Source organism: Perca flavescens, chromosome 8 (genome assembly GCF_004354835.1).
Source record: "Perca flavescens isolate YP-PL-M2 chromosome 8, PFLA_1.0, whole genome shotgun sequence".
NCBI classification, from domain to species: domain Eukaryota; kingdom Metazoa; phylum Chordata; class Actinopteri; order Perciformes; family Percidae; genus Perca; species Perca flavescens.
In genome coordinates this window covers 27,439,457-27,467,195 of record NC_041338.1, presented here as the reverse complement: position 1 = coordinate 27,467,195, position 27,739 = coordinate 27,439,457, and the positions used below count along the sequence as shown (strand labels likewise).

Sequence of the window (27,739 nt, the reverse complement as noted above, 5' to 3'; positions counted from 1 at the left end):
GGCAGTAATGGGGGCGGGATTTTCCAGCCATGACGTTCCAAGTTTTCCAACAACCAACAACCCTGTCACTTCCACATCATGGCGTAGCGATGTGGACGGACGCGGGTACTACTGGTGGGCACGGAGAAGTTCAGAAACCAAGCGATGTGGAGTTTTTGTAAACAATAGAATAAACAAACTAACGGAAATCCCTAAATCTTCTCGAGCAAAGAGTCGGTAAGTGATGTTGATGAAGTTGATGCTACGGCTGTGATTTATTATTTCCACTAACTTGGGTTTATGAGTTGCTAACATGTAACGTTAGTCGAAACAGCCGGCTGTTGTGGCTCACGTTAAAGGCCACTTTTTAGTTGTTTTTTTTTTCGCTGTGAAATTGTATCAACTTGTTTTTAAAAGTCTCCTGGGACTTCGGTTGTACATTCAAGGGGGTAAAGGCTTCCCCGCAAGTTAACGTTAGCTAGTTTAGCTATGCTGGTTAATGTTCACTTTTATTTCACTTGTTGCACATCAGCACGGTAGGAAAACATTGAGAGCAAATGGTCTTATGGGTTCACTTTATTTAATGCTAACTAACGTCTCAGCCTAACGTTACAGTGATAATAGTTTAATCTGGTCAACAAGACCGTCTACATGTAACGGGGGAGTTAATGGTTTCTGACGTGAGAAAGTCAGTCTAAAGTTGGTTTATGGCTTTGCCACAGCTCCAGACTCTGCCGGACATGGTGGTTAGTTACTCCCAGTGGCTGGGGCCACCCCTTTTTTCATAGACTAACTTTACACTTGATCTGGTTTGATGTTACCTTGAGGTGGTGCTGATTGGTGAAATTTTTAATATGTTACCGAATAAATGATCCAAGTAACGTTAGCTAGAATTGACACAGACTGCGTAAACTAAACTACTGTAGAGTTTTTATTTATTTTATTTTTTTTTTTTAAGCTATGACATTTGATCAGCTGTAGTATTGCCCTCCAGTCGACCTCTTTGAACAGTTTTGCCTCCTTTTCTCAAATCCTCTCCAAAACTACTGAATTGTCTGAAAACATAACTAGATGCTGTCTCTCTCAAGGTAAAGACTCTGCCTCAGCCCGCACTATACCCATCAGTTCAATAACGCTGGGCTTCTGTTGCTCCTACCTCTGCAGTGTGGGAGACTTTATGATTATTAAGTTTTGCGGTGTCAAACTTAAGTGTGGTATATGAGTTGAGATTATGTGATTTTAAAGGTGCTTTAAGTGATGTGACAGGTTTTTTAAGCTACAACCTTTTTTGTCACATACAGCAAATATCTCCTCACTATTCTTTAGCTGCCTGTCCCCTTAACACACAGTTAAAAAATGCGGTCTCTGTAGACAGCCCAGACTCCACAAACCGCAAAAAAAAAAGAAACTACGTCAACCTGCCCTACGAACCATAACAAACAGTGTTCCAGCCAATAAACGGCAAGAAGGAGCTGGTTGAGTCATGAATACGCATTGTGGAAGTAGCCTACATGCTAACGCTGCTGCAGTGCTGCTTCTTGTCTGTTATTGGTTTGTTATGGTTCGTGGGGCAGGTTGGCAAAGTTTGTTTTTGTTGCTGTTTGTGGAGACCGCGTTTTTTTACAGTGTGTTCTGGGGACAGGCAGCTAGCGGAAAAATGTTGTAGCCTAAAATACATGTCACATCACTTAGAGCACCTTTAACTCTGGGGATTTCCTTCAAAATTTTAATTATTGTTCAGATTTTAAGGAAGCCCCCAGGGCTCATTCTTTTCACCTTTACTGCAGAAAAGGGGATTTATTTAGGGAGAATGCTAAAAAAACCAAACAACAACAACATTAAAGTTAGCCTGACAAACTGCAATAAGCAACTGTTTTAGTTGTTTTGCTGATATGGAGTGATGCTGGGTAATCTTGCACACAGCAAAATGACAACAATTGTGTGTAAACCTTCAGCTGTGTGGATTTCCATAACCTAACCCACTGTACCACGTGTGTACTGTTTGGTGTTTCATTGCTTTCTGCATAAATGTCAAAGACCAATAACTACAAAGTTGTGAAGGTGTGAGCAGTACAGCCGTGACTAATATGAAAAGAATGCTGTCCAACATAAATTAATTGCAGCTATGATCTATTGCATATACTGTGTGCAGGCAGGAACAAGTCTTGAAGATTTTATCACGTGGAAGCTCCTTATTTCCAAAACTTGCACAGATGCCTTGTTGGTTTCTTACTTTTTTTAGTTCCAGCCAGTCTAAAGAGAGAAAAAAGGCTCCCTCAGCTTTGCATCCACGTCTCATTTTCATATAGGCCTATTTGTTTGGTAGTATAAAATTAGTGATGATGTATTTGCCTGCTCACTCGGGTTTGAAATAGCTTTAGGTTATTCCAGAGCAGTGCCCTGTCGGCGGCTGGTGAATGCCCTGACTGTGTGTCTACACACAGTGAAACAGCGGCCCACAGCATGTTTACTGCACCGCTTAATTTCACGCTACCTTAAACTTGGAGACAATAGCCCTGTAACAAGATTAAGTCACAGCAGACTATTTGCTCATAATAGAACTATTTTAAGAATTTTGTGTATGGCACATCGAATATGGTTAGTGCCCGCCTAGATGATGTCTAAAGAAAAGCTTGCCCTTGTTACCCTTAAACATTTTTTTTTAAGGTTTTCAGAGCTGAATAGAGCATTCATGGTTGGAGGTAAAACAGAATGAGGTACGCAAGGAAACATTGTGTGAAGGTAAAGACTGAGTCAAGGCCTGCATGACTCAGACATGGAAAGTGTCATTATGTGGTGAGACTTGGATCTATCACATCCACAGAAATAGACACATATCTTTTTATTTTTTTTAAATGATACCTAGAAAAAAAAAAAAAGAAAGCAAACGGCTGTGTGATTAATGCCTTTATTGTAAATTCCTCTCTCCCCGGGCCTTTTAACCACCAGTGCAATTCTCAACGCAAGCTGTTAAAGCCTGTTGCGTGGCTGCTGTAAACACTTTCTCCCCACTAAAGTGGCCCTGAGGCTTCTATTTTGTTTTCTATTTCCTGTGTGTGCAAGAGTACCGTTGACTGGCCATTCGGGCCTGAGGAATTACAAGAATCTTATTTTTCTTTTTTTTTTTTTTTTTTTTTTTTTTACCAGGAATACTTGAGCTCTCTGTAGAGTTTCCAGTGAGAATCGGTTATGATGGTCTTCCCTGCCTGAAGGGATCAGAGCTGAAGGATTTGAAAAGCCATTATAGTGGTCCACTCTCCCCCTTGTATTCATTATTCTCTGCATGTCTCCATGAATTATATGGCTGTTTTCACCGAAGGGCAATATTGTGTTTTGAATACATTTTTTTTCTTTTGGTTTTGAGGCTCTTGGGTCTGAAAAGATTATGCAGACAGGTGTTGTTGCAAATGCCATGTGTACTGTAGTGTAGCATTGAAGTTTTTTTTTTTTTCTCTTTGTATTCTCATGCCTCTTAGTCAAAATACCCCACTACCATGAACAATAGCTTTCTCTGTGTTATGGTTGATGTAAGTGGTGCTTATAGAAGGGCAGACAGTGACACTTTGTTTTTGAGAGTGATGCGTGCTTGTTGGGATTTTTGAGATGTCTCCTTTGATAAGAAGCTTACAGAATACACACTTAAGGGGCCAATACAGATACAGATATATCCTCCATGATGCTCTATTATTTCAACAAAAATGTAAACCACTGGTCCTTAAACGATAAGTGGATTAAGAGAAAATTAATATGCTTATAATAACTATCTTAGTGATCGATTAATCAGGTTTCAAGCAAAACTGCAACTGGCGCCAGCTGCCCTAATGTGAGGATTTGCTGCTGTTCTTTGTCACATGTTAGTTAACTCAATGTTTTGGGTGTTTTAGACTGTTGGTTGGACAGAACAAGCAATGTGAAGATGTCTTGTGGAATCAAAATCGACATTTTTTACTATTTTTGTGACGATTTTTCTGGTCTTAGGGGGAGTGCTGTCTGACCCTAGTGTAGTTGAATGCGGCGTTCCACAAGGAAGCATTCTCGGACCATCCTTTTTTTTAACATACAATAATGATATGGCAGACTCCTGTTTTTGTACGCTGACTTGGCATTTTTAATGTCTCATAAAACAATAGAGAGTACAATGAGCTCTGATCTTTCATCTGTAAACAACTGGCTGATTGACAATATGCTGTCCCTACATTTTGGTGAGACAGAGGCTATCTTGTTCGGTTCAAAATACAGATTGAGTAGATGCTCGGAATTTAGGGTCAGTTTGAATAATGTTGTGGTCAGTACAAAAATGTCAGTAAAATACCTGGGTTGTATCTAGAGATGTTCCGATACCGATACCAGTATCGGTATCGGCTCCGATACTGCCTAAAACGCTGGTATCGGGAAGTACTGGAGTTTATGCACCGATCCGATACCACGTAATAAAGCCCTAAAGAAAATCTACGTTAAAGTAGATTATTTATGTTCTTTTTCCGTTATAACTGACTGTCAAACTGGACAATAAAAGAAAGTTCTGTGGCGTTCATGGTTTGTGTTTGTTCATGTTTCACAAAGATAGAAATAATATCACATCCATACAGGGATAGTAGTATACAGTTGTTAAAACATAATAAAATATATGACACACTGGTATCGGATCGGTACTCGGTATCGGGCGATACACAAGTTCAGGTATCGGAATCGGTATTGGGAAGCAAAATATTGGTATCGGGCCATCTGTAGTTGTATCCTAGAAAACAACTTGGATGGCAGGAATATGGCCAACAAGGTTTTGAGTAAAGTCACGGGGCTCGCAAAGTTTTTAGCCAGAAACTCAACATTTTTAGGAAGGTCAACAATGATCATCTTAGCAAACGCCTTAATTTTAAAACACTTTGAATTTGCATGTACCTCCTGGTTTGAAGGCCTAACAAACCAACTTAAAGGGAGGCTGCAAACAGCACAGAATAAGTTAATAAGAGTAATTCTGAACTTGGGCCATAGATCGCATATAGGTAGGTCACAATTTGTTGAGGTCAACTGGTTCCCTGTGGAGTCTCGGGTTACTATGTTAAGACTGACCATGATCCATAAAATATAGTTTGGTAGTGTCCCAATTTTGTTGTTGTGTCTTATAACTAAGGTAAAGGACACACACAATATTTATACTTGTGGCAGCATATCTGACCTGTGTCCTTATAAATTTAAGACAGTGCTGGGGAAAGGAACTTTTGCCTATATAGGGGCAGTTCAGTGGAACAAGTTAGATTGTTATATTAAAGTTATATTTCCATTTTTATTTAAGAAAAATGTTTTTATGTTATGTCATTGATTATTATACACCATGTGAATTTCTTGTCTTGTCCTGATGTTATGTGTTGAGGACCACAATGGAAATAAGTCCTGGATTTTATTGTGTTTTTATCCTCGATTGTATTTGATGTCTTTCGTTCATGTGTAAGGCATTCTTGATACAATTTTTAAATAAATCAAATCAAACCAATTAATGGATTAATCAAGAAAATAATAATTGGTTGCGCCCCAGAAATACTCTAAACCACAGCCTTTGTTAAGTAAAGACAATGCAGGTAAAGTCACCCTGTCTGCTTGCTAAACAGCCCTCTTGTGTTTACATATCCTGTCCCAGGACTTGAGGACAATGTGCCCTCCTCTGGTATTAGGCCTTCTTTGTGCTGAGATCTTTCTGGACTCTCATGTCCACTGAATCCAGGATAATGCCGTTGAATTGCTCGCACAGTCTTTACTCTTGTTTAGCAGTGATTGACACACGGACAGCAGGTTGCCAAGCAGCATGCCTGGTCTTGGCCTTATGCGTTTGAAGTCTGTTTGCTGAAAACCATGTGTTAACCTTACCCATATTTGCCTTTCTGCTGTGAGACAAGAGCTGACTCAGGTTTTTGAGGGGGGATGCCCTGCAGGCCTTCATTCCAGTTTGAGTCATCATTATCCAAACTCTGTCTGTGTTACCCGCTGTTAAAGACTGAATTCTGCTGTGCATTTGTTGTTAAAGTGTAGTGAGTTGGTTATGCTTCTTCTCATTGTTTTTTTCCCCAATGGATCCACCACAGCATGGATACACTTTCTGAGATGTCCCAGTAATGAAGGTCTTCCCCGAGTACATATTTCCCCCTTTGAGTATTAAAACATTTTAAAATGCTAGCGGGACATTGTAAACTCTTGTCCTTTGTAAATAACTGGAATCCTGCCTTGTTTAATGTCAAGTAAGTTACTGTAGGCAACCTGAGAGGAGCATTCAGAATTTAACTGTTGGAAACCATTAAGCAGTTTACTATGGAGCCGACTGATGGCATGCTGGTTCCTCGCGTCTCTTCTCAGTCTACTGAGTGTTGTTGTGACAATTCTTATGTTTTAGTGCATTGCTTATTTTTACATAATGGAAAATGTGCCCACAGGAATGCTAAAATAACAGTGTTAGGTCTGTGGGTGGTTTCCATAAAGTTTGTTAATGGTGCTACGTCCCAGTGTTGGGCACTCCCTGTGTGTGTGTGTGTGTGTGTGTGTGTGTGTGTGTGTGTGTGTGTGTGTGTGTGTGTGTGTGTGTGTGTGTGTGTGTGTGTGTGTGTGTGTGTGTGTGTGTGTGTGTGTGTGTGTGTGTGTGTGTGTGTGTGTGTGTGTGTGTGTGTGTGTGTGTGTGTGTGTGTGTGTGTGTGTGTGTGTGTGTGTGTGTGTGTGTGTGTGTCTGTGTGTGTGTGTGTGTGTGTGTGTGTGTGTGTGTGTGTGTGTGTGTGTGTGTGTGTGTGTGTGTGTGTGTGTGTGTGTGTGTGTGTTACAGCCAAGCTTTTTGATTAAACATCCAAAGATAAAGGGTCTGTTGTGTTGCTTGGGCAGATGTCCAAGACTGGGACACTAAAATGTATCTCCGCTCCAAACAGAGTGTCCAGTGTCTTATTGGCAGGACATTCATTGTGCCAATATTTCCGTTAAATGGCCTGATTGATGTTCTGAAATACATTATTTATCAGTTGCTCTGACAAAATTAACATAATAAGATCTCTGCAGCATAGAGCTCAAGAAGGAAGGACAGCAGAGCTGAGCACATATCATTTTCTTTCAGTTGTATTTGCTTCAGTCTCATTTCTTAGCTGCCACAGACCTCTGGTTATCATGTAACTGTTTAGATGGGGTACTTTTTTTTTTTTTTTTTTTTTTTTTTTTTTTTTTTACATAGCGCTTGGCTTATCTGTGCTTGTAAAGTCAAACTCATCTAACAAACATGCTATTTTAGCAGGCAGTGTCCTTTTTTTAGGCATTGAGGTTTGTAAAGGATGTGCTGCAGTTACAGCCTAATTCCTGGGTGGTAACCTTCTGTAATCACATGCTTAACGCCAACATTACTGCACTTTTCTTTGCCTGGAAAGCTGACCACCACTGTAACTGGTTTTCTGGGTTTGACCCTTTTTCTTACACTGTTGGTATCCACATCTCGAGCACACAGAGCAGCTGCTACAATGATTGCCATTCCATAGACTAAACTGTCATTATCAGCCATGCTGTTGGGTTAATAGTCACAATAATTATGTTTTATTTTTAAATTCCTTTTCTTTTTTAACGTACTTTCTTGTTTTTGTTTGATATGTTATTGCTTGGTTTTTACATGTCATTGGTCCCTCAAGGTTCATCAGTGACTGAAGATGATGGCTGATGCCAGCGACATGTTGGCAGCTGCCCTGGAGCAGATGGATGGCATTATAGCAGGTAAACGTATCCTACAGCATTAAAGGATCACAGGATCAAAGTTTATTCATACACACAGTACAATGTAGTGAAATTCTATTACTGCATTTAACCCATCCTAAGTATTGGGAGCAGTGGACAGCTATATATACAGCATCCGGGGAGCAACTTGGGGTTCAGTGTCTTGCTCAGGGACACTTGGTGTTTTTCCATTACATGGTACCTGCTCAACTCGCCTTGACTCTACTCGCCTCAACTCACTGTGCATCCGTTTTCCATTGCAGATTTTAGTACAGCCTCAGTGTGGCTGGTCGTCATAGCGGCGCCACAGTAAACTGCCGTGACCCGTTCTCTTAATACATCCATGCGTGACCTAACGCGTCACACGCACATACACACAGAACATCAAAGGTGTGTTGTTGTTGCCACAGCCAGAAGACACATTTTGTTTCAAATGAAGCTGGAGGCAGCAAAAATAAAACACAGCTGGCTAAACTATTTAAAAATTGTCCAGGACACCCCCCTCTGTCACTTTCACGCCACCTTTTGGTATCCCCTCAGCACGCTTGGAACCTCAACTGAGGTGGTACTAAAAAAAAAAAAGTACCTGCAGGTACCAGGTACTTTTGGTTGAGGGGCAACCACTCTACCTCCAAGCCACAGCCACTCCTATTAAGCATCAACATAATATTTTATATATTTTTTTTTTTTACAGTTGTGTCAAAGCATTAAGCAACAAAGCCTCTGATATAAAACTCTTCCAGGTTGAGTCGACATTGATACAAGTTTATCTTGTTACGGTTTGTTGCAGAGCTGACATTTTTAATGGACGTCACGTGATGTCTGGAGCTCCATGTTTGTTTGAAAGGCTTTAGGATTTATTCTGTGCTAATTTAGAAAGCAGTGTGACTTGTAGATATGTTTACCAAGGTTGCCATGTGGGTAAATCTGTGTAAATACCGACTTGTATTGTGTACATATGGAAAATTTGACATAATTGACATACTGTAGTTTTGCAAAGGACTTCAGGAACACTGGATGTGGCCCCGGAGTAGTATCGGATGTCAAACCAATGGCATTAATGGTCATCTGCAATGGCAGAGTGCCCTTTAGTAAATACAATAATATTAGTAATGCATTCAAATAATGGTTTAAGTCTAGTCCCTCGTATGCCGCAGTGTATAATCATGGTACATTAGTGTGTCTTTTTTTGAATTCTAGTTCCTCCTAATGTTTGCCTCTCTCATCTGCTGTGCTTCTTTACGTCAGGCTCCAAGGCTCTGGACTACTCCAATGGGCTGTATGACTGCCAGTCACCCACCTCTCCTTTCATGGGCAGCCTGCGGGCGCTTCACCTTTTGGAAGACCTGAGGAGCGTCCTGGAGTTGATGGACACAGAGGAAAGGGAAAGTCTACGCTGCCAGATCCCTCACTCCACAGCTGACAGTCTGGTCGAGTGGCTCCATGGTCACCTGGTAAGATGTACACGTAGGAAAGCAAACATTGAACAGATTAGGTAATCCTCATCAGTCAAAAGCAGTTTTATTTATTTTTTTCATGTTAATCTTTTAGCGTAATAACTGGAACTGAAGATCATAAAATACAGTTACATTTAGCTTTTTCTCTCTTCTTGAGAATACTGTAGCCTCGGGTCAGATCAGTTTCACTGGTAATGTCACATTACTGGTTTATCTGGACATCAAAAGAAGTAAAATGTAGAACTGAAGGAAGGAACACTTCCACGGTCTGAATCAGATTAAGTTGTGTCACCATGGTGGAGGTTTTGTCTATTCAACAGAATGTGTTGCAAACAAGCTTTAGCACATCTGGTTTGCTTCCGATATCTATGAATGCAGGCAAGCGTGGGCAAACAGTCCTGTGTGAAAGTAGACGACTTGTTTGCTAAGCGAAAACATGACTCCTCTGCTGAGTTCTCTGGGAATGCAAGACAAAACGCTGGTGTTGTCAGTGTCACAGCCAGTGTGCTGCAGTAAACGCGCTGACTTCTTGGGAACCAGAGTGGTGTTTGGGAGAGCGATGGGCTGCAGGCCAGATAAATGCCAGAGTTTTTGTGTAATGCTGTAAGTCACTCTGTGCACAGCAATCTGAATGTGAGCCTTCTCTTGAGCCATGTAAGGTGTTGTTTGTGCAGGGTAAAGCAGTGCAGCCAGTCACGCTTTGATGTAAAGCATTTCATCTGAGATCATTGTTAGGCACCGCAAGCAGCAGTTATATTAACCTACCTGTGTACCACTCACCTATGTCTGCACTTTTAAAAAGATCAGTTCTCTCATGGTTCTTTGTCTAATCCATATTTTCCCTTTGTCCCCGCAGTCCAACGGGCACATCTCTCTGAGTGGCGGTGACCACTACCAGGAAAGGCTTTCCCGAATAGAAAGTGATAAGGAGTCTCTGGTTCTTCAGGTACCTATCCAGCAATTGTTAGATAATCTTACCAGTTCCACAAAGATTCAAGTCTCTAATACATATTTATGTTAGATAGAAATAAAATCTGTCTTTAAAAAAAAAAATAAAAAAAAATAAGAGTGCCTCCTTGTTCCACGCAGGTGAGCGTGCTGACAGACCAGGTGGAGGCTCAGGGAGAGAAGATTCGAGACCTGGACTTGTGTTTGGACGATCACAGGGAGAAACTCAACGCCACTGAAGAGATGCTACAACAGGTGTGTGTGGGTTTCATATGTAATATAGCTCAGGGCAAACTGTTTGCACACAAGATCAAGAGCCAGCCTGTAGTGAAAGCTATGCATGCTTCACATGTGTGGAAGGGACACTGACTTTTAACGTTAAGATCTTAGTTGACGTCCCTCTGTCTCTGCAAACATCTACCGTGTTGTAAATGCGTATTCATTGGGTGTAGCAGGTGCTTCTTTTTGTGCTTGTTGTCAGCTAGTGAGATAATGGGGTCAATTTCCATATCTACCTTTTAGCACAAAGCCATGCATAATCTCTATCATTATAATTCTCATTTATCATTATAGGAGCTTCTGTGCAGATCTGCACTGGAGACCCAGAAGCATGAACTAATCTCCGAAGTGTCCAACCTAAAGCTGAAGCTGAATACCATGGAGAAGGACAGACTTGACTTTGATGACAGATTTAGGGACAGTGAGGTATGTGAGCAAATTCTCAAGACAGAAATGATCTTTGTTTCTGCCTGTGTACTTTCTCTTTCCCCTCAATACACACACAAAAGCTCTTTTTCGACTGCAGTAACTTTCCCCTGGGACTAGGAACCTTTTGAGGAACACATTATGTTTCAACCGCAGGGACCAGGGTCTAAATTCAGTTCCGGGGACCTTTTACCCCCACAAAAAAAGAAAAAAGATTCCTTCTCGGGGGTTAGTTCTTTCTGAGAGTACAGGAACTTTCAGAGTGGGCTTTGCAGGGATGACAGTCGCTGATTGGTCAAACACACACAGCGCAGCTGCTGAGAGAGAGAGAGAGAGAGAGAGAGAGAGAGAGAGAGAGAGAGAGAGAGAGAGAGAGAGAGAGAGAGAGAGAGAGAGAGAGAGAGAGAGAGAGAGAGAGAGAGAGAGAGAGAGAGAGAGAGAGAGAGAGAGAGAGAGAGAGAGAGAGAGAGAGAGAGAGAGAGACCGGAGAGTTGCCCCTTCAAGCCCCCATATGGACCAAAGTATGGTGGTGGACTGGTAGCTAGAGAGGTGCCAGCTCACCTCCTGGGCACTGCCAAGGTGCTCTTGAGCAAGGCACCTAGCTCCCAAATGCTCGGGGTGCCTTTCCATCGACGGCGCCAGTCTTCCTATGACCTCTCTCCAGTAGTGCATGTATAGGTACTGAGCATTTGCATGTATATTTCAGACCTGTGTGTAATATGTATTCTAACAACAAAGTGAAAACATTGTAATTTCCCTTGCGGGATGTATAAATTATTATTATTATTAAATGTCACAGCAAAGTTTATTATTATTTTTTTTTAGATGAAACACACTGGCACACTGTTCACCCATGCGAACACCAGCAGCCCTCATTCTGTCATGTTGCTTATTTAAAAGTCAGTGGACTAATTTGCATAATCTTTACAGGTATTATATTATTCACACCACATTGGAAGCACAGATAATGCGCTGTAGGAACCTTCTGGCTCCTTAAAAATGTGTTCCTGGAATTAAAAGTCTTAAATCTTTGGGTGGAAATGCAGCTATACACACATACACTTGAACACACACATACACTTGTGTACACACACACACCAACCAAACAAACCCTCATTCATGTTGTCTGACACCTGTGTGGAAGAGGGACATCTCATTTTGTTGTCGGTCTCAAACAGCTGTGTGTGGAGTAAGAAAAACAGCTCCTCAAGGAAACGTCAACATTCTGAACTATCCATGGGAAATATGCCTGCTGTGTTTGTAGAAAAACCTTACTGTGTGGAGTTTTTTTATTTATTTTTTTATTTGAACTGTCCTCTGGTCAAAGGCTTTACACACATTAAGATGTCAATCATTTGTTTACTAGAGATGGAGAGATTTCTGCTCCCAGCGGAACCATGCAGAGTACTTGGAAAGCTTTCAAACATGTCACGTTATTGTTGTAGCAGCGCAGTCGCCTCCTCCACCCCCACTGGAACAAAAAAGCTGCTGTCCCATGTTCCGCCTCCATAGCACATAAATCACTTCTTTTCTACAAGCAGCTTCCTCTTGTTGCTGCTTCAAACATATCTAGAGTTGCTTTATATGTCATTGTAGAACTTTTAACTGAAATTGTAGAATGTGAGAGCTGCCACAATGAAATTAAGCAAATGGTATTACCAGTATTTTTAGGAGTTTGCTTGCTTTTTTATTACCATGCTTTGATATGCACTTTCTGCTCTTTCAGGATTTGATTCTTGAAATTAATGAACTGCGGTACAGATTGACAGAGCTGGAGAGTGATAAACTACAGTATGAAAAGAAACTGAAATCCACAAAGGTGAGTTGTCACAGGGAAGTTTGCACACTCAGTGTTTATATGAAAATTTCTTCCTGGCTAACATGGGTGACATTATTCTTTCCTGACTGTTCTGAAAGCTTTCTCCTCTAGCTAAACACACTTTTTGTAGGGAACCCCTTTTGCTGTTGAAATAGTTTAAAAAAAACAGTTTGGGACTATTCAGTTCTTAACCAGTAAACCGCTCCCAGTGTGATGTATTCATTTTAGTGTTTAATGCCTGTTTTTAAGGCTCATAATTGAGTTATTTCTGATTGTGTTGCCTTCATTTGATCGCGAGGAGAACTTGTTCATTGGACATAAGGCTGATGGATGTTCTATGCCTTATCTCGGTTGAAACTTCTCTCTGTTGGTCAGCAGTGTTCATTTTTGTTCTGTATATATCTTGGTTGGAATCTTGGGTAATCCACCTTCTTGACCACCTTTTTATCTTTCACTTCCTGCATCTCTATTTTCTCTCTCTTCCTTGGTTTGTCTCTCTACTGCTAGTCGCTAATGGCCAAGCTTTCTAGCCTGAAAATCAAAATGGGCCAGATGCAGTATGAGAAACAGAGGAAGGAGAACAAACTCCAGGCTATGAAGGTTTGCTTTTCTCAGGATGACTGTTTTGCTTGCCGTATGATTATGGTTTTTGACCTCTCCCTTTGGCTCCTCGTCTGTTTTTATTTTGTGGGTAAAAAATAATTAAATCTGGTTTGCAGCAGTTTGTTTTAACCATTTTAGGCAAAATGATGTCACTTTTTGCAAACGGTGAAATCACTTGATTGACTAAACCTTGCAGCACAGTAGAATGTTTAAAAAGTCAAGTGTAGTCAGAAATACCAAGTCTGCATCTACAAGGCACCAGTTTAAGCAAACATTAACATTTTCAGACCACAGGTATGCTTTAATTTTGGGTGTTTTCAAGAGTTTGCAGTGTTTGGTTTCTCTGTCTTTCTTTATCCTTTGCACTTGTCTTAGTGACTGTTTTTTCTTTTTTACTGATCATCTTTATTAAAACCTCTATACAGTTGAATTGGTCTATCCCTATGCTTGATTCCTACTGTGGTCACTCAAACATTTATTTTCACCTCAGCCCCCCCAGTCATGAGTGCTTACCCACACTCCTCACACACCATACCCTTCAGAGCAGGTGTGGCCTGTACGCCATGTCCACATCTGTCAACCTCTGTGCTGTGGTGTGTTTGTAGTGTGGAGTTGGTGTGGGGGAAGGGGAGGTTGCGTCTGTGTGGGGGGAAATATCCTCACTGTTGTCCTCTGTTGGGCAGGAGGAGCTGGCCATACTGAGGAGGCAGCTGGAGGGCACAGACGGAGAGATGATGAGACTACAGGATGAGACGGGTTTCAAAGCCATCGCCTCGAGCAGTTCAGATCCCACAGAGAGAGGTGGGAAAGCCAGTCAAATCCCAAGCCTTTCTTGAAGATCAGCACACATGATGTTTAAACTCGTGTTCAACTTTATGTTTTATGATTGAGTGGTAATCTCTTTGTGTAAGTAGCAAAGCACTAGGCTTAGTTCTGAAAGACGTCAGAATCTGAAACCAACCAGCTTTTGTCTCATCATTCTTTGTCCTGTTTAGTCTCTCATCCAGATGAAACTCTTAGAAAGAGGCTGAAAGAAAAACGTAAGGGGGGTTTTTATGCTTGTGTTTATAATTGCACTTTATTGCTGCACCCATCTCAACCCGTTTGCATGAACGAGCATGAGCCATCCAAACTCAGCTTGTCCATTGTAACCCATCGGGGTGCTAATACCCGACCACAGAGCACCACATCACCAATCTGTCAAATGGTTGTCAACAGTTAAGGTTTGTAAAAACTAAACAAAACCAAGGTCACCCAAAAGCTGTGTATCTCTGTTTTTAATGTCCAACCTGGAACAGCAACAAGGAATGTCTGCTTTGCGATTTCAACAGGAATGGGGAATGAGTTCTGTTGTTTGTCATAACCATTCAGGCTGCTCACTCATCATCCTGCTTCATGTCCTCCAACAATAATCACCTCCTATACCTGTCAAAATCTCTCCTCAAACTCCTCTAACCCCCAACCCAACAACCAGTGTGTGCCCTGCTAACCTGTAATGTTGTCATGTTCAGTGTTTTTGTGCTGTGTTCATATCTGTGCCTTCCTCCATCAGTGATCTTCCACTTACGTAGAACAATTTCATTTTCATTCAGTGCACAGACTTCTTCAACATGACTCTGCAAATACTGTATAGTTCGCTAGACTATTAGCAACATTAACTATTAGCAACATTTTTTCTCCATCTCTGAAACACTTTGCTGATATTGACACGTGTTGTTTTGCGATTATTGTCCCTTTTAGACTTTCTCTTTCTGATAAGTGCATCTTCCTTTTTTTAGGTTGCTTTGCAGTGTAGGCAGTTTGTTGCCAATGCTGTAATAGCAACTTATTCTGCAGGATTTCTTGCCATTGAATCAGTCTTTCACCAACTGAGTGGACGTGCACATGCATCTGCGTTTGTAGAACGGCCAATAGGAGTGCCCTCTTTGTGAAATGACCCATGTGATTGGCCAAAGTCTCTCATCACAGGCTAGATTTTCTAAAGCCTGAAAAGTTTCTGTCAAACCACTTAAATTACAATATGCTTAAAGGTTATTACGCCAAAAACAACCTGCCTACCACAGCTTTAATATTACCGGTATATATCTCGCACATCTTTAAACAAATTTAACAGCATTGAGCAGCATGTGTCCATTTTTTGTTAGAGATCACATTGAAGTACTTCTGTTTTGCATTATTTAGTTATAATAAACCTGTGGGGGGTTGACTGCTCAAAGAGCACTGTAGCAGAGTTTGTGTTCTAAAAAGTGAAAATGTTCTACAAGTGAAAACTGCTCACACAAGGATATGATGTATCAAATTGAAGGACTATGAAAGAAACAAAGAATGTGGCTGTGAAGTAACTGGAATTATGTGCTGTAATGTTGCGGCCTGTATGGTCTGAATTAGTTAAATCCTCCATTGGCACCATCTGCGTTCAGGCTCATTGTCCCCCTCTTTGTACCCTCTTTAAACTTGACACTGTCAACACTACAGTTCTTTGTCTGTAATCATTTTCTTTCCTCACTAGATGTGGAAGTGCAGAGAATGAAAAAGGCAGTTGAATCGTTGATGGCAGCCAATGAAGAGAAGGTACATTTGACAAGTTGTGATTCGCGTTACTCTACCCTCAAATTTGCCCCACTGTGGTTTTTACTCGTCTTTTCCTTTTGCAGGATCGTAAGATTGAGGAACTAAAGCAGTCGCTGCTGCGGTATAAGAAAGTTCAAAACATGGTGATGTCAGTGCAAGGGAAGAAAGGTGAGAAAACTCCTCTGTCCGTAAAAAAAAATTATAATGTAATGTCGGACATAAAGAAGTACTAAAGCAAGTCAGCCTCGAGAGCAATATAGATGATTTTGCATGGTTTAGTCCATCACCCATGTATTGTGTATACTTTACATTGTGTATACTTGACATTTCTTTTTTTTTTTTTTTTTTTTTTTTTTTTACAGTAGTGTATCATAGGTTTTTATTGTGATATATTTTTTTTTCAAATTTTCCAGGGGGCGACTGGCTTTATTGCAGTACAATATGAAAATCACCTTGCAGACACTTGAAGCTGTGTTAGAGATAATCCACCACCGCTGATTTGAAGCCCCTGTTGGTGTGTTAAAGGGCACTCTCTTACATTAGAAACTTTAGTCGGCTGCAAACAGCAACCCCTTTTTATCTATTTGCCTGCTTGTTTTCCTATGGGTGTATTTGTATTGCCCTGAGCTTTCTGTTTGCATACAGCTCTGTTCTGTAGCTTTCTGCAACACATTAGATTACATTGGTAAGCTTTATAAATCCCCAATGCGGAAACTAATTTGCCACCAAATCAACTCAAACAGAATATAAACAATATAGACATTACATTCACAGCTCCCAGCAAATACAAATACACAGTACAACAAATAAATAGCACCATAATGAGCATTTAGACATTTGACTTTATATTTAGGCTGTCTTGTAAGATCTGTCTAGAGACAAAAGGCAGCTTTATTTATTTATATAGAAGATAAAGACTTTTTTTTCTTCTTCTATTCACAGGGTTGATCAATGCTAAATGAAACAGCTGACTCTTGCATTATCAATTTACATTTGTATCTTATTCATCATCTAATCCAGAGAAAAGCAGAGAAAACGAGTACGTCGAGAGTCATAGTGATGGATCCATCGCATTCTTGTCAGCCAACCCGGTGTCTGCGGAGTCAGAAAAGTATGAAGTTACAGATGTTGAACTGAAAAGGAGGAGCCCAGATGAGGTGTGTATAGTATATGATGTGGTGTTACAAATTCTAAACTATACACTATAATCTACAAATCTTAAATTTCAACAATACAGCAAATTGGATGTATTAAAACACAATGTCAATTTCAGTGTTTCAAAAATATAGACTAAGAGATGTAAGATGTTTAACAGTGTTTATTAGAAACCTCACATATTATTTTTGGCTGTGTCATCTTTCTAATGCAAGTACTGATGACTCTTGTGCTGTAGGTTTTTACCTTTTTTTTTCTTAAAGCAACTTCAAATTTCATTAAACTCTAAAATGCTTAGTAAAACACTAATCGCTCAAATAAACTCTCACACTTGTTAAATGAGTGTTGACAGGCTTGGCATCCAATTAATTGAATAACCTCTCCTGTCAGTTGTCTATGCATGTGTGCAGATTTAGACTACTGTGTTCTTATGCCCGCAGGAGAAAATGCAAGTTAATCTTTTAAGACATTTTTATTTTTCTTAAAGTGTATTTTCTATTGTCTTTTCTCGCTCTGATCTGTGCTTAGTTGGAGAGCCTCAATGGACTGAGTGAAGAGCCCTCTCCCACACCCAGCCCTTCAGATCCAGAACCAGTATCAGAGTCTGCTCCAACAGATGTAGAAAGGTAAATCGAAAAAAAGGACTGTATCCCCTTTCACATACATTGATTTACGATGAAGTCAGAGTTAAATGTAAATAAGATATTTTCATTTTTAAGTTATCGGAAGCCTTTATTTTGTGCCACTCCTTTCTTTAAATGACAAGGAATTAATAAAATATCTCAAGAAAAATGTCTATGTATTCTGTGTCTTTGAACGGTTTACAGATACATTTGATCAAAGGGCTTTTCAGTTTTAGTCGTGACAAAGGCTGGCTCATAGTCATTTGGTTTGGGACAAGTAATGTGTACACTGGATTTCTGCCACGTGTTTAACATTAAAATTACTAACAATGACTTCAACATACCATTGTCCTCCGTCTCTTACATAGTTTCCTGTCACACTCCATTGCTAAAATGAATACAATGATATCTCTTCATCAGCAGAAGGCACAGTCGTGTGCACTTAAGTGACAAGCGATTATTTACAGCAGAGGGTTGCTCATCACCTATGTATGACCGGACAATAATTTTTTTTCTGCTCTTCGTATGATTGTTTAGTTCCTAAAAAAATAAAAAAAATAAAAAAAAAATAATGAATACCAAGTCAGATTTCAACGGAATCAGACTGAGCAAGTTTTGAAAAATTACAGGATGTTCCAGTCAAACAAGAAAAGATGTTTTGACTTAATATAACAAACATTTTACTTTTCCTGGATTATTTATTTATAATACATACTTCCTAGTTAATATTGTAACATACTGACATTAGGGTAATGCTGTGATCCAGTTTGTGTAAGCAGGCCGACATCTGTTTTGTCCATTCGCTGCAGTCATATAGAGTATGAGGAAGTGTCTCAGTAAGTAACACACGGGAAGACTGTGTGCAACAGCAGTTCATATTCTGTAGCCCCACACTGCTGCTTCTCATGACCATGTGACAACAAGCTCATTATCTCCACTACACTGCCATAAGTGAAGTGTGCATTGTTATGGTTTGTCATTTCAGCAGCCAAGATGCCACAAAGACTGGAAGCCAGAACCAGCTGGATAAGCGCAATAATGAAAAGGTAAAAGTTACACATTTTGGGGGGACACATTGTAGGAACAGAATGCCTCTTTGTTACAAGTTTTACTCATTCACAATCCATATATATAGCAATCGCATCCATTTAGTTTATGGCTTTTAGAATATCCTACATGTTGTGTGCAGTCTACATCTTTAACTCTGTTTCTTCACGGTAAAAGTTACAATATTTTGATTCTAAAAGCAAATATTCTGCTAATAAGTGTGACCCATAGGAGTAATGTTTTTTTGTTCTTTCAGAATACAAGCGAAGAGATCAGTAAGTTCAGTGAAAAGCCGCCTAGGAGTCCCTCTGCCACCTTGCCTGCCACCACAGAGGACGACAGCTTTGGCTCGAGAAAAGCTCGTTCATCCTTTGGAAAGGGCTTCTTCAAGATCCGTGGGGGCAAGAAGACAGCCAGCACCCCTAACCTTGGTAAGAGCAAACCGCATGAATAAGCAGCTGGATAAGGACAAGTCCACAAGGTGGCGCTGTCTGTATTTGGTGCTATTTTTAACATTAAGCTAGCTGTGCAATTGATTTGCAGTTTACTGGAGAGTGAGATTTTCTTGGAGGTTTTTCTCCCCCCATGGCCGACTTTTTATTTCACCAAGCCACACCCATGAGATATACTATATGGACCAAGACCATAATTTGCAGTCCACACAAGCTGTGATCCCCATTTAATTACGGAAGTCTGTTTTTGTCCTGTTGTATGCCCTTCATTCTGTGTATGTGTTTTTTTTTTTTTTTTTTTTTTTTTAATACTATACACATGTATGTCTGTTTTTGTTCCACCTCCAATCCTGTCCTTATTCCAATCATAATGTCTGCCCTTTGTCTTGTTCTTTTTCTGTCGGACCCTGTCGTGTGTTGTGTGTACTTTTGTAACACATGAAGACCGCAGCCGGAGTGCAAGTGCGCCTATGCTAGGTACAGTATAGACCCCAGGTCATCGGAGGGTTGCAGTAGTTCTCTGGAGAAAACAAAGGAAACTACTGAATATATCCTATATTGTTGTACACCTATGCCTTTTCTAAACTCATCCATTCAGCTGACCGCTGACATCACGTTTCAGTGCTTCAACAGCCCCTCCCTTGTCACTCCCCCCCCCTCCCGTTGCACAAATGTTGTACGTCCAACATACAGAGAGTCAATTGCGTATGTTGATTTGCCTTTGTGCCTGCATGTTTTTGTTTTACACTCTTTTAGTTTTTAGTTTTGTTGATCTTGAGGGCCTCCCACTAAAAAAAACTATAACAAAACAACTAATGAGCCTTCTTTTTTAAATTTTTTATGTCTTATTCAGACATCAGCTGTGTCTGATGCATGCATACTAGAGAGGGTATTGCTTGTAATGCCTACTCCTATGACCTCTCATCCGTCTAGGTCTAGGAGATGTCACGTGTCTGTCTGAGTGTTTTCTGGGTCTCTGCACTGACCCTTTGCAGCAGCCCCGTCTCTGCCGATCTGTGCACGTCTCCCACACTGATGCTCACGATGCTGATGGTGTTCTGTGGGTATTTGTTTGTACAGCTGAAACGGAGCGACAGGGCACGGACCATCTGGATCTGGCCGGGCTGCCACAGAGATCGGCCAACAGCGACAGCACCCACACGCTCCCTACGACCCCAGAGGGCAGGAAAAAATCCAAAGGAATAAAGAAACTCTTTGGGAAGTGAGTAGAAAGTTACATGAGAATCCTTATTTCAAGAAATATAAAAATGAGTTACTCTTATGGAAAAAAAAAACTTTGCAAAAGAATCGGAATGCGTTTAGCATATAATGTTTACATCTAACACTTTCAGATTCTGCTCAAAAAATGTGCTAAGATATTTGATCACTATGGCCATATTTTGTATGCAAGCGTGTTTTTAATATATATTGAATGTCATATTTTTTTTTTTCTTTTCAAGGCTTAAAAGAAGTCAGTCTACCACATTTAACCTGGATGACAACCCACCAGAGGGTGAGTTCAAGAGGGGCGGAGTGCGAGCCACAGCGGGACCCAGACTGGGTTGGTCTCGTGACCTCCAAAGAGCCAACAAGTAAGTCTGTTCATTCAGCCTGAATAAAGAGACTCAGAATGTGGTTTGCTTGTTGTTGTTTTGGGTGTCTGGTGTCCAATGAAATTCAGAGATCATGTGATTTGAAGAAGCAATCTTTTGTTGGGATAACAAAATGAAAAAAAACTTGTATTGGTTTTCTTTTTAGGCCACTACAAGGGTGTGTGCCAGCATACCTTTTTTGAAAGTGTTGACTTTTCTATTCTCATTTCTTTTTGTTAGTGATGTTGATGCTCCCTTTGCGCGCTGGTCAAAGGATCAGGTGTGTGACTGGCTGCAGGAGCAGGGTCTTGGTCTTTATGTGAACATGGCTCGTGTGTGGATCTCCTCTGGACAGACTCTGCTACAGGCCTCCCAACATGACCTGGAGAGGGTGAGATGAAGGAGAAGAATGTAATCTGTTTAGCAAACTTGAAGTTACTGCAGTACGTAGAACCTCAGGGATGTTTGTGTGTAATCCTTACGTGTCTTCTTGTGGATGTGTAGGAGCTGGGCATCAAACACCCGCTCCACAGAAAGAAGCTGCAGCTGGCCCTGCAGGCCCTCGGCTCAGAGGAGGACAATAATAAGGGAAAGCTGGACTACAACTGGGTGACAAGTGAGTACCAGCTGCCAGTCCAAGACCTGAACCAAGTTATAGATTCTCTGCTGGTCAATGGAAATCTGTTTGTTGTGCTTTTTTCCCTTCTTCTTTAGCCACTTTTATGGTGTGTTGATCACACTAAACGCAAAGTGAATTTTTCATGTGGCGTGATTACATACAAAGACGCGAATGATGCGAATCGGCATCTTTTTGATCAGTTTATGGCAGTCAAATAACAGCTAAATCGGGCGTCCGGATAGCTCAGTTGGTAGAGCGGGCGCCCATATATGGAGGTTTACTCCTCGACGCTGCGGGCCCAGGTTTGACTCCGACCTGCGGCCCTTTGCTGCATGTTGTTCCCCATCTCTCTCCCCTTTCATTTCTTCAGCTGTCCTTTCAATAAAGGCCTAAAAATGCCCCAAAAATAATCTTTAAAAAAATCACAGCTAAATCTGTTTATTTTGGGTTCATACCGCTGTAGTAACGGCAGTCTTTCAAGCTCTGTGCGCCAGCAGATGACGTTATGAACCCAGACATGACAGCGTTCGTTTTCCCAACGTATCTGGGACTTCCACAAAGCAGCAACAGTGGTTATTTTGGCCGTTGTTGATGATGGAAAGAAATGGTGGCAAGAAACGTTACAATACAAATGATCCTGCAAACTCGAGCGACAAAGGAATTTTCGCCCTTCATTACTTTGAATTATGTTTGACTGTCAACTTGACTTCCTCCTTATGACACTTTGCTCTTATCATTATCCGTTCCTCTCAGGATGGCTGGATGACATCGGTCTGCCTCAGTATAAGACCCAGTTTGATGAGGGAAGGGTGGATGGCCGCATGCTGCACTACATGACAGTGGTGAGTGTTTTCTCCGTCCACAGATCCCACAGATACGATCTGACAACTCAAGTGTCATCTCACATTAGGATTAGGATTAGTGCATAGAGAGTCGGATCAGCTGGACTGGTGGCGGCCTGAGGCCTGTACTACGAATCAGGATCAACATGCCCTGGATTGATTTCAGTTACCCGGCTTCACCTAACCTAACAACCGCTGTCCCGCATAAGCTGTGTCACGACGGTGGTTAACAACTAGTTCAGTCAACCCAGGGTTTCCCAATCCAGCGATGCACGTTCACATAAAAGAGGCGCTGTTTGCGCAGCACGACCAATCGCAAACATCTACCAGAGCCGTGAATTTTACATAAGAAGAGCAAACTATAATTCAACATAAATATGAAGAACACAGACACGGTTTTACAGGCAAAACGCAATACAGTCGCTGCTTCCTAAAACAAGAAGGAAAGCTGGTCAAAAAAATAGCCTATGCTGTAAATGCGTAAACGCTTATCAATTTCACCTACCCATCAGTCAGGCACAAGATCTGACCATAATTACACTTGTGCTTTCCATGAACTGTGGTTGCTTTAGCCTATTATTTCAGTTGCAACCCTGGCAGTGGTATGAGATCGTGAGAGCAAATAAAATATATAAAAACATAATTCACCGATGTGCGCATTGGCAACACACAGCTCAACAAGCCGACAAATACCCTATACGTAATTCCCTCCGCTGAAAATCTATATCGATCATAAAAATGCCCATCAGGGAATGTTACCGGGGTTGTGGGTCTCTAAATGTTTTAACTTTTCTGAGCCCACCGAGCTCCGCCAGATCTTCTAAGAACGGTGACGCCGCTATCAACCGAGTATTGATTGGTCAGTAGGCGGTGCTTTTACACCGGTTGATCTCTAATCTCCAACATAACCTGCTCCCGAGCAGGTTAGGTGTTCAGCATAAGTTACCACGACGATTGAACCCGGTAACAACTGATCCACCGTCGTGATACAGAAAACCCTGAGTTGAACCTGAAGTTATCTCATTAACGCCAAATCGTGCTTCCTAGTACAGGCCTCCGGTCTCACCCTCTATATTTGGGACAGTGCTCACCACAGCATCTCTGCCTCTGTTCAAACTGATTTCTTTACAGCGGCTTTTTTGCCAGGGAATGTTTTCATTTTTACTGCAAAAGTCTGTTTATGTGCTATTTATTCTTTTGTCACAGCTTCAACTAAACTTTGATTTTATTGTTTGAATTTTACAGTAAGTCATTGATGTCTAACTTTGTCCCGCAGGATGACCTGCTTTCCCTGAAAGTAGGGAGTGTCCTGCATCACCTCAGTATCAAGAGAGCTATCCAAGTGCTCCGACTCAACAACTATGAGCCCAACTGCTTGCGTCGTAGGCCATCTGATGAGGTGCGTTCAGAAATAAGCAGCCTGTTCTGCTGTTTAACATACTTATTTTATAACGCACAGCTGCACGTTATCATACCCTGTTTTTCTCATCTTCTTTCTGTGCTTTAATCCCACAGAACAATATTTCTCCAGCAGAGATTTCCCAGTGGACCAACCATAGGGTGATGGAGTGGCTGCGTTCTGTGGACCTCGCCGAATACGCTCCCAACCTGAGAGGCAGCGGTGTGCACGGAGGCCTGATGGTGCGGCAGTCAAGCATTCGGTCTTCTGCCTCCTGTACACTGCCTTCGTGGCGTGAGCGTGGCGTGAGCGTGGCGTGAGCGTGGCGTGAGCGTGGCGTGAGCGTGGCGTGAGCGTGAGCGTGGCGTGAGCGTGGCGTGGCGGCTCCGTGGCGTTTTCTGTCTTTGCACACCAGAAAGGTGTCTGACGCGGCGCTGCTGCTGCTAGCCTTGTCTGTACACGTTTTCCCATTGATAAGCAGTAGTATACTTCATGTTAAACATAAATATATAATGATTTGATTACAGCAAAGACAACGTCGGCAGACGGTAAAATAGGCTGCAGAATATTTCGTTCTGTATTGACAGGTTCAATATTTAAAAATCGATAATTATTATTATTTATTTTTTTAATTACATTTATATCTGCATTTATGTCAAAACCTAGAGACTTTAAAATTACATATAAACATCTTTTCGTATTCTATTTTGCCTGGAAATGCTTCCAACACGCTTGCGTGTTGCGCGAAAAATAGGTCCTATTTCTAGCATGCACGCGTTTGTGACATTTTCCGCGCCTGAGACATGTGTGTCACGCAGGCAGTGTGCAAGCTCTAACCTGTTAACATGGGAGCCGAAATAAAAACGCACACGCCACGCAGCTGACACGCTCACGCCATGCAGGCAGTGTGCATTCGGTCTTCCTGTGAACCAGAGATTCTCTCCTAAACGTATCCACTCCTAATACAGCTCCTCTCCATTCAGGTTCTAGAGCCGCGGTTCAACGTGGAGACCATGGCTTTGCTGCTGAACATCCCGCCCAACAAGACGCTGCTGCGCCGCCACCTCGCCACACATTTCAACCAGCTCATTGGCTCGGAGGCCCAGCAGCTCAAACAGGAGTGTCTTGAAAACCCAGACTACACTCTGCTTACTGCCACCACTAAGGTCAAGGTAACGAAAGACTTCCAAGGATACTCTGTCAATGCTTCAAAGTTGCGCTGCTAGTACTTAGCTAGTACTCTTACCAGGGTGATGAATATCCAAGAAAATCAAAACTTTGGATTTTAAGTAATGATACTGAAATGAAATGTACATTCTTATAAACAGTAAATTCAAATAAATAGATAAAAATACGAGACTCAAGACTTGACAGGCTAGAATGTAACTATTCAGACTCAAACAGCTTTTGATTAGGCAAGGCAATTTGATTTATATACCATATTTCAGCACAGGGCAACTCAAAGTGCTTTACATAAAACATCAAACATTAAAAAGCAAAGGGCAAAAATATTTTTTGAGTTTGTTCCAGATATGTGGAGCATAAAAACGGAACGCTGCTTCCCCCTGTTTAGTTCTGACTCTGGGGACAACAAGTAGACCTGTCCCAGACAACCTGAGAGCTCTCGGTGGTTCATAGGGCAATAACAGATCAGTAATGTATTTTGGCCGTAAACCATATACAGATTTATAAACCGCAGAAGTATTTTGAAATCAACTCTTTGAGGCACAGGAAGACCTCAGAACTGGAGAGTTGTGATCCAATTTCTTGGTCTTAGTGAGAACTCGAGCAGCAGCATTCTGAATCAGCTGCAGCTGTCTGATTGATTTTTTTTTTTTAGGGAGACCTGTAAGGACACCGTTACAATAGTCAAGTCTGCTAAAGATAAAAGCATGGACAAGTTTGTCCAAATCCTGCTGAGACATAAGTCCTTTAACCCTTGATATATTCTTAAGATGGTAATAGGCTGATTTAGTTATTGTCTTAATGTGGCTGTCAAAATTCAGGTCTTAGTAACCCCTTACACGTTTATTTACATTACGCTTACAATTGTGTAATCACAAAGACTTGGTATTAAGTTACTGAAAAGTTTTAAGAATTAAATTGTTTAAAAAAAAATAAAGGGAACCCGGACAGATGTGTGCATTCCTTTTGCTTACTGTATCTAAATGCAGCTATATAAAAATTGTCCTCTCTCTCCTCGTCTATACCAGCCAAGGAAACTGTCGTTTGGTAACTTTGGCAGCCTGAGGAAGAAAAAGCAGGACGAGAGCGAGGAGTACGTGTGTCCGATGGATGTGGAGATGCCAAAGGGACGAAGCTTTCAGAAAGGCTTCGAGCTCCAAATCTACGAGGACGACCTGGACAGGCTGGAACAGGTGAGCCTGTTCTTCAGAGATTCCGTTGACTGATGGATTTTAAAGCACTGGGAACGTGAACAATTGCATCTGAGTCTACGTATGTCAAAGGCATTTATTATGTGAGGGGAGAAAAAAAAAAATCTTTTTATTTTTATTGTGTGTACTTTTTCACTAGTGTTTCATGGAAGGTGACTTCTTTTTTTTTAACTAAATATTTACTCCGTAGAAGTGTCTGGTCAACTTAGGTTTCTATGCTCTATTGGGGGTCTCAGGTTGAGTTTGAAATCTGCTTCTTTTTTTTTTTTTTTTTTCTTTTTTTTTTTTTTTTTTTTTTTTTTTTTTTTTTTTTTTTTTATTGACTTAAACAACCAACAGTCTTTCATCATATGTATTCAAATACATCAAAAAGATACGCTTCTTGCCCACCTCCCAACAACCCACCCACAAACTTGAGCCATCTGTTAATAGAAAAAACAATGATATGAAAGCTGCTTCTCGTTTCACAGATGGATGACTCTGAGGGAACCGTGAGACAGATCGGCGCTTTCTCTGAGGGTATTCAAAACCTGACGGTAAGAATCTAAACGTTGACCAGGACACATAGCACGTTCTACTCATTGAAGCTTATTGTTTCATGAGCTTGTTTGTTTTTTGGTATTGTGACTTTTACCAGAGCATGCTGAAGGATGATGAATTCTTTAAAGAGGCTTCAAATTCACCGAACCCCAGTGTAACAGATGAGGACTCCAATGCATGAGACTGCCAGCACCATGAGACCTGGTCCTGCTGTGAATGAAACTCTGTGCCAACCCTCTCCACTAAGCACACAGACTTGTCTCAACAGACCCTTCCCGCCCCCCAAGAATGCTCCCACATTTCATTTTTATTGTTCCATTCAAAGATGAGCCTAAAGTATTACAGTGTCATTCTTGTTTTTCAATTTTCAACGATGGTGCCGTGACGGCCTACTGCCCAGTAGCCACTATCACTCCTGAATATTGTTTTGACTCTTGTCGTCTGATGACAGCGGGAACATTTAGGGCAACACCAATGCTCGCCTGCCAGCTGGTTTCTGGAGATATATTGTACTCCGTTATGTACTGGCATCTTTTTATTTGTGATAGAAGTGTCAACCAGCAGAAAAAAAGACATCTAAATTATGCCAATAAAGATTTTAATATATGTCTTTTAAATCGCCTTCTAACTATAGAAATATTGGATAGAAAAAAAGAGATGGACTTCATTCGATTTTTCCCATTTTTAGAAGTTGGTGTAAAGTAATAACTGAAACAGCTGCTATGTTTTCTACAGAACTAAACCCTGCTAATTACATGGGAATTGTTATATTTGTTATCCTACGCTGAACATTTTACAGGTTTTCACTCAACAGTAATATTCTACATGTATATGCACCAATACATATCATACACTACAAAGCCTAAATAATAAGCATGTTGTTTATTTTTTTTTTTTTACCATAAATTGATTTGTATTGGAACCCTGCTGGCTGACAGAGTTATTTTTGGGAAAGCATATTCAGATCGGTGAGATAAAATAATGTTGGAGTTTTCCAAGATAATAACGTTATGATGCAACCCTCAACCATGCATGAGAGGTTAAACTGTGTTGTCGGGTTGTTTTTTTTACGTTTATCCATTTCAAAGATCAATAAAGTAAATTAAATCAGATTTCCTCTAAAGTCTTTAACATGTTTCTGATTTCACTGCTGAATGATGAAAAAAGAAAACTACATGTGTCCGAAAAAACTTGGTTGTTCAAAAAGTGTCTCTAATTATGTGTGTACTGGAGATATAGGCAATAAATGAAAGGCCTATCAACTACA

The 27,739-nt window shown here is 41.0% G+C and overlaps 1 protein-coding gene across 7 annotated transcripts; it reads left to right on the top strand.

Annotated features, from left to right (window-relative positions):
• The first annotated feature begins 28 nt into the window (after window positions 1-28).
• ppfibp1b (PPFIA binding protein 1b) lies at window positions 29-27,739 on the top strand. Of its 7 annotated transcripts, XM_028584940.1 has the most exons (28): window positions 29-216; window positions 7,623-7,704; window positions 8,953-9,158; window positions 10,018-10,107; window positions 10,251-10,364; window positions 10,683-10,814; window positions 12,541-12,633; window positions 13,141-13,233; window positions 13,920-14,037; window positions 14,232-14,276; window positions 15,746-15,807; window positions 15,891-15,975; window positions 16,828-16,964; window positions 17,491-17,588; window positions 18,571-18,631; window positions 18,889-19,063; window positions 19,529-19,561; window positions 20,165-20,306; window positions 20,545-20,676; window positions 20,917-21,067; window positions 21,181-21,292; window positions 22,049-22,137; window positions 23,414-23,536; window positions 23,653-23,778; window positions 24,520-24,708; window positions 25,750-25,914; window positions 26,403-26,468; window positions 26,570-27,739. In XM_028584940.1, exons 2-28 carry the CDS (start codon window positions 7,641-7,643, stop codon window positions 26,651-26,653), a joined length of 2,985 nt encoding a protein of 994 aa, XP_028440741.1. In that variant the 5' UTR covers window positions 29-216; window positions 7,623-7,640; the 3' UTR covers window positions 26,654-27,739. The 7 variants fall into 7 exon arrangements, with proteins under 7 accessions (XP_028440741.1, XP_028440744.1, XP_028440742.1 ...); XM_028584943.1 differs by lacking the exon at window positions 14,232-14,276; XM_028584941.1 differs by lacking the exon at window positions 19,529-19,561.

Coding starts and splice junctions, on each gene's coding strand:
- ppfibp1b (XM_028584940.1), top strand. CDS start 7,641: ATGATGGCTGATGCCAGCGACATGTTGGCAGCTGCCCTGGAGCAGATG. Junction 7,705..8,952: donor GATGGATGGCATTATAGCAG/GTAAACGTATCC, acceptor TCTTTACGTCAG/GCTCCAAGGCTCTGGACTAC. Junction 20,307..20,544: donor ATAAAGAAACTCTTTGGGAA/GTGAGTAGAAAG, acceptor TTTCTTTTCAAG/GCTTAAAAGAAGTCAGTCTA.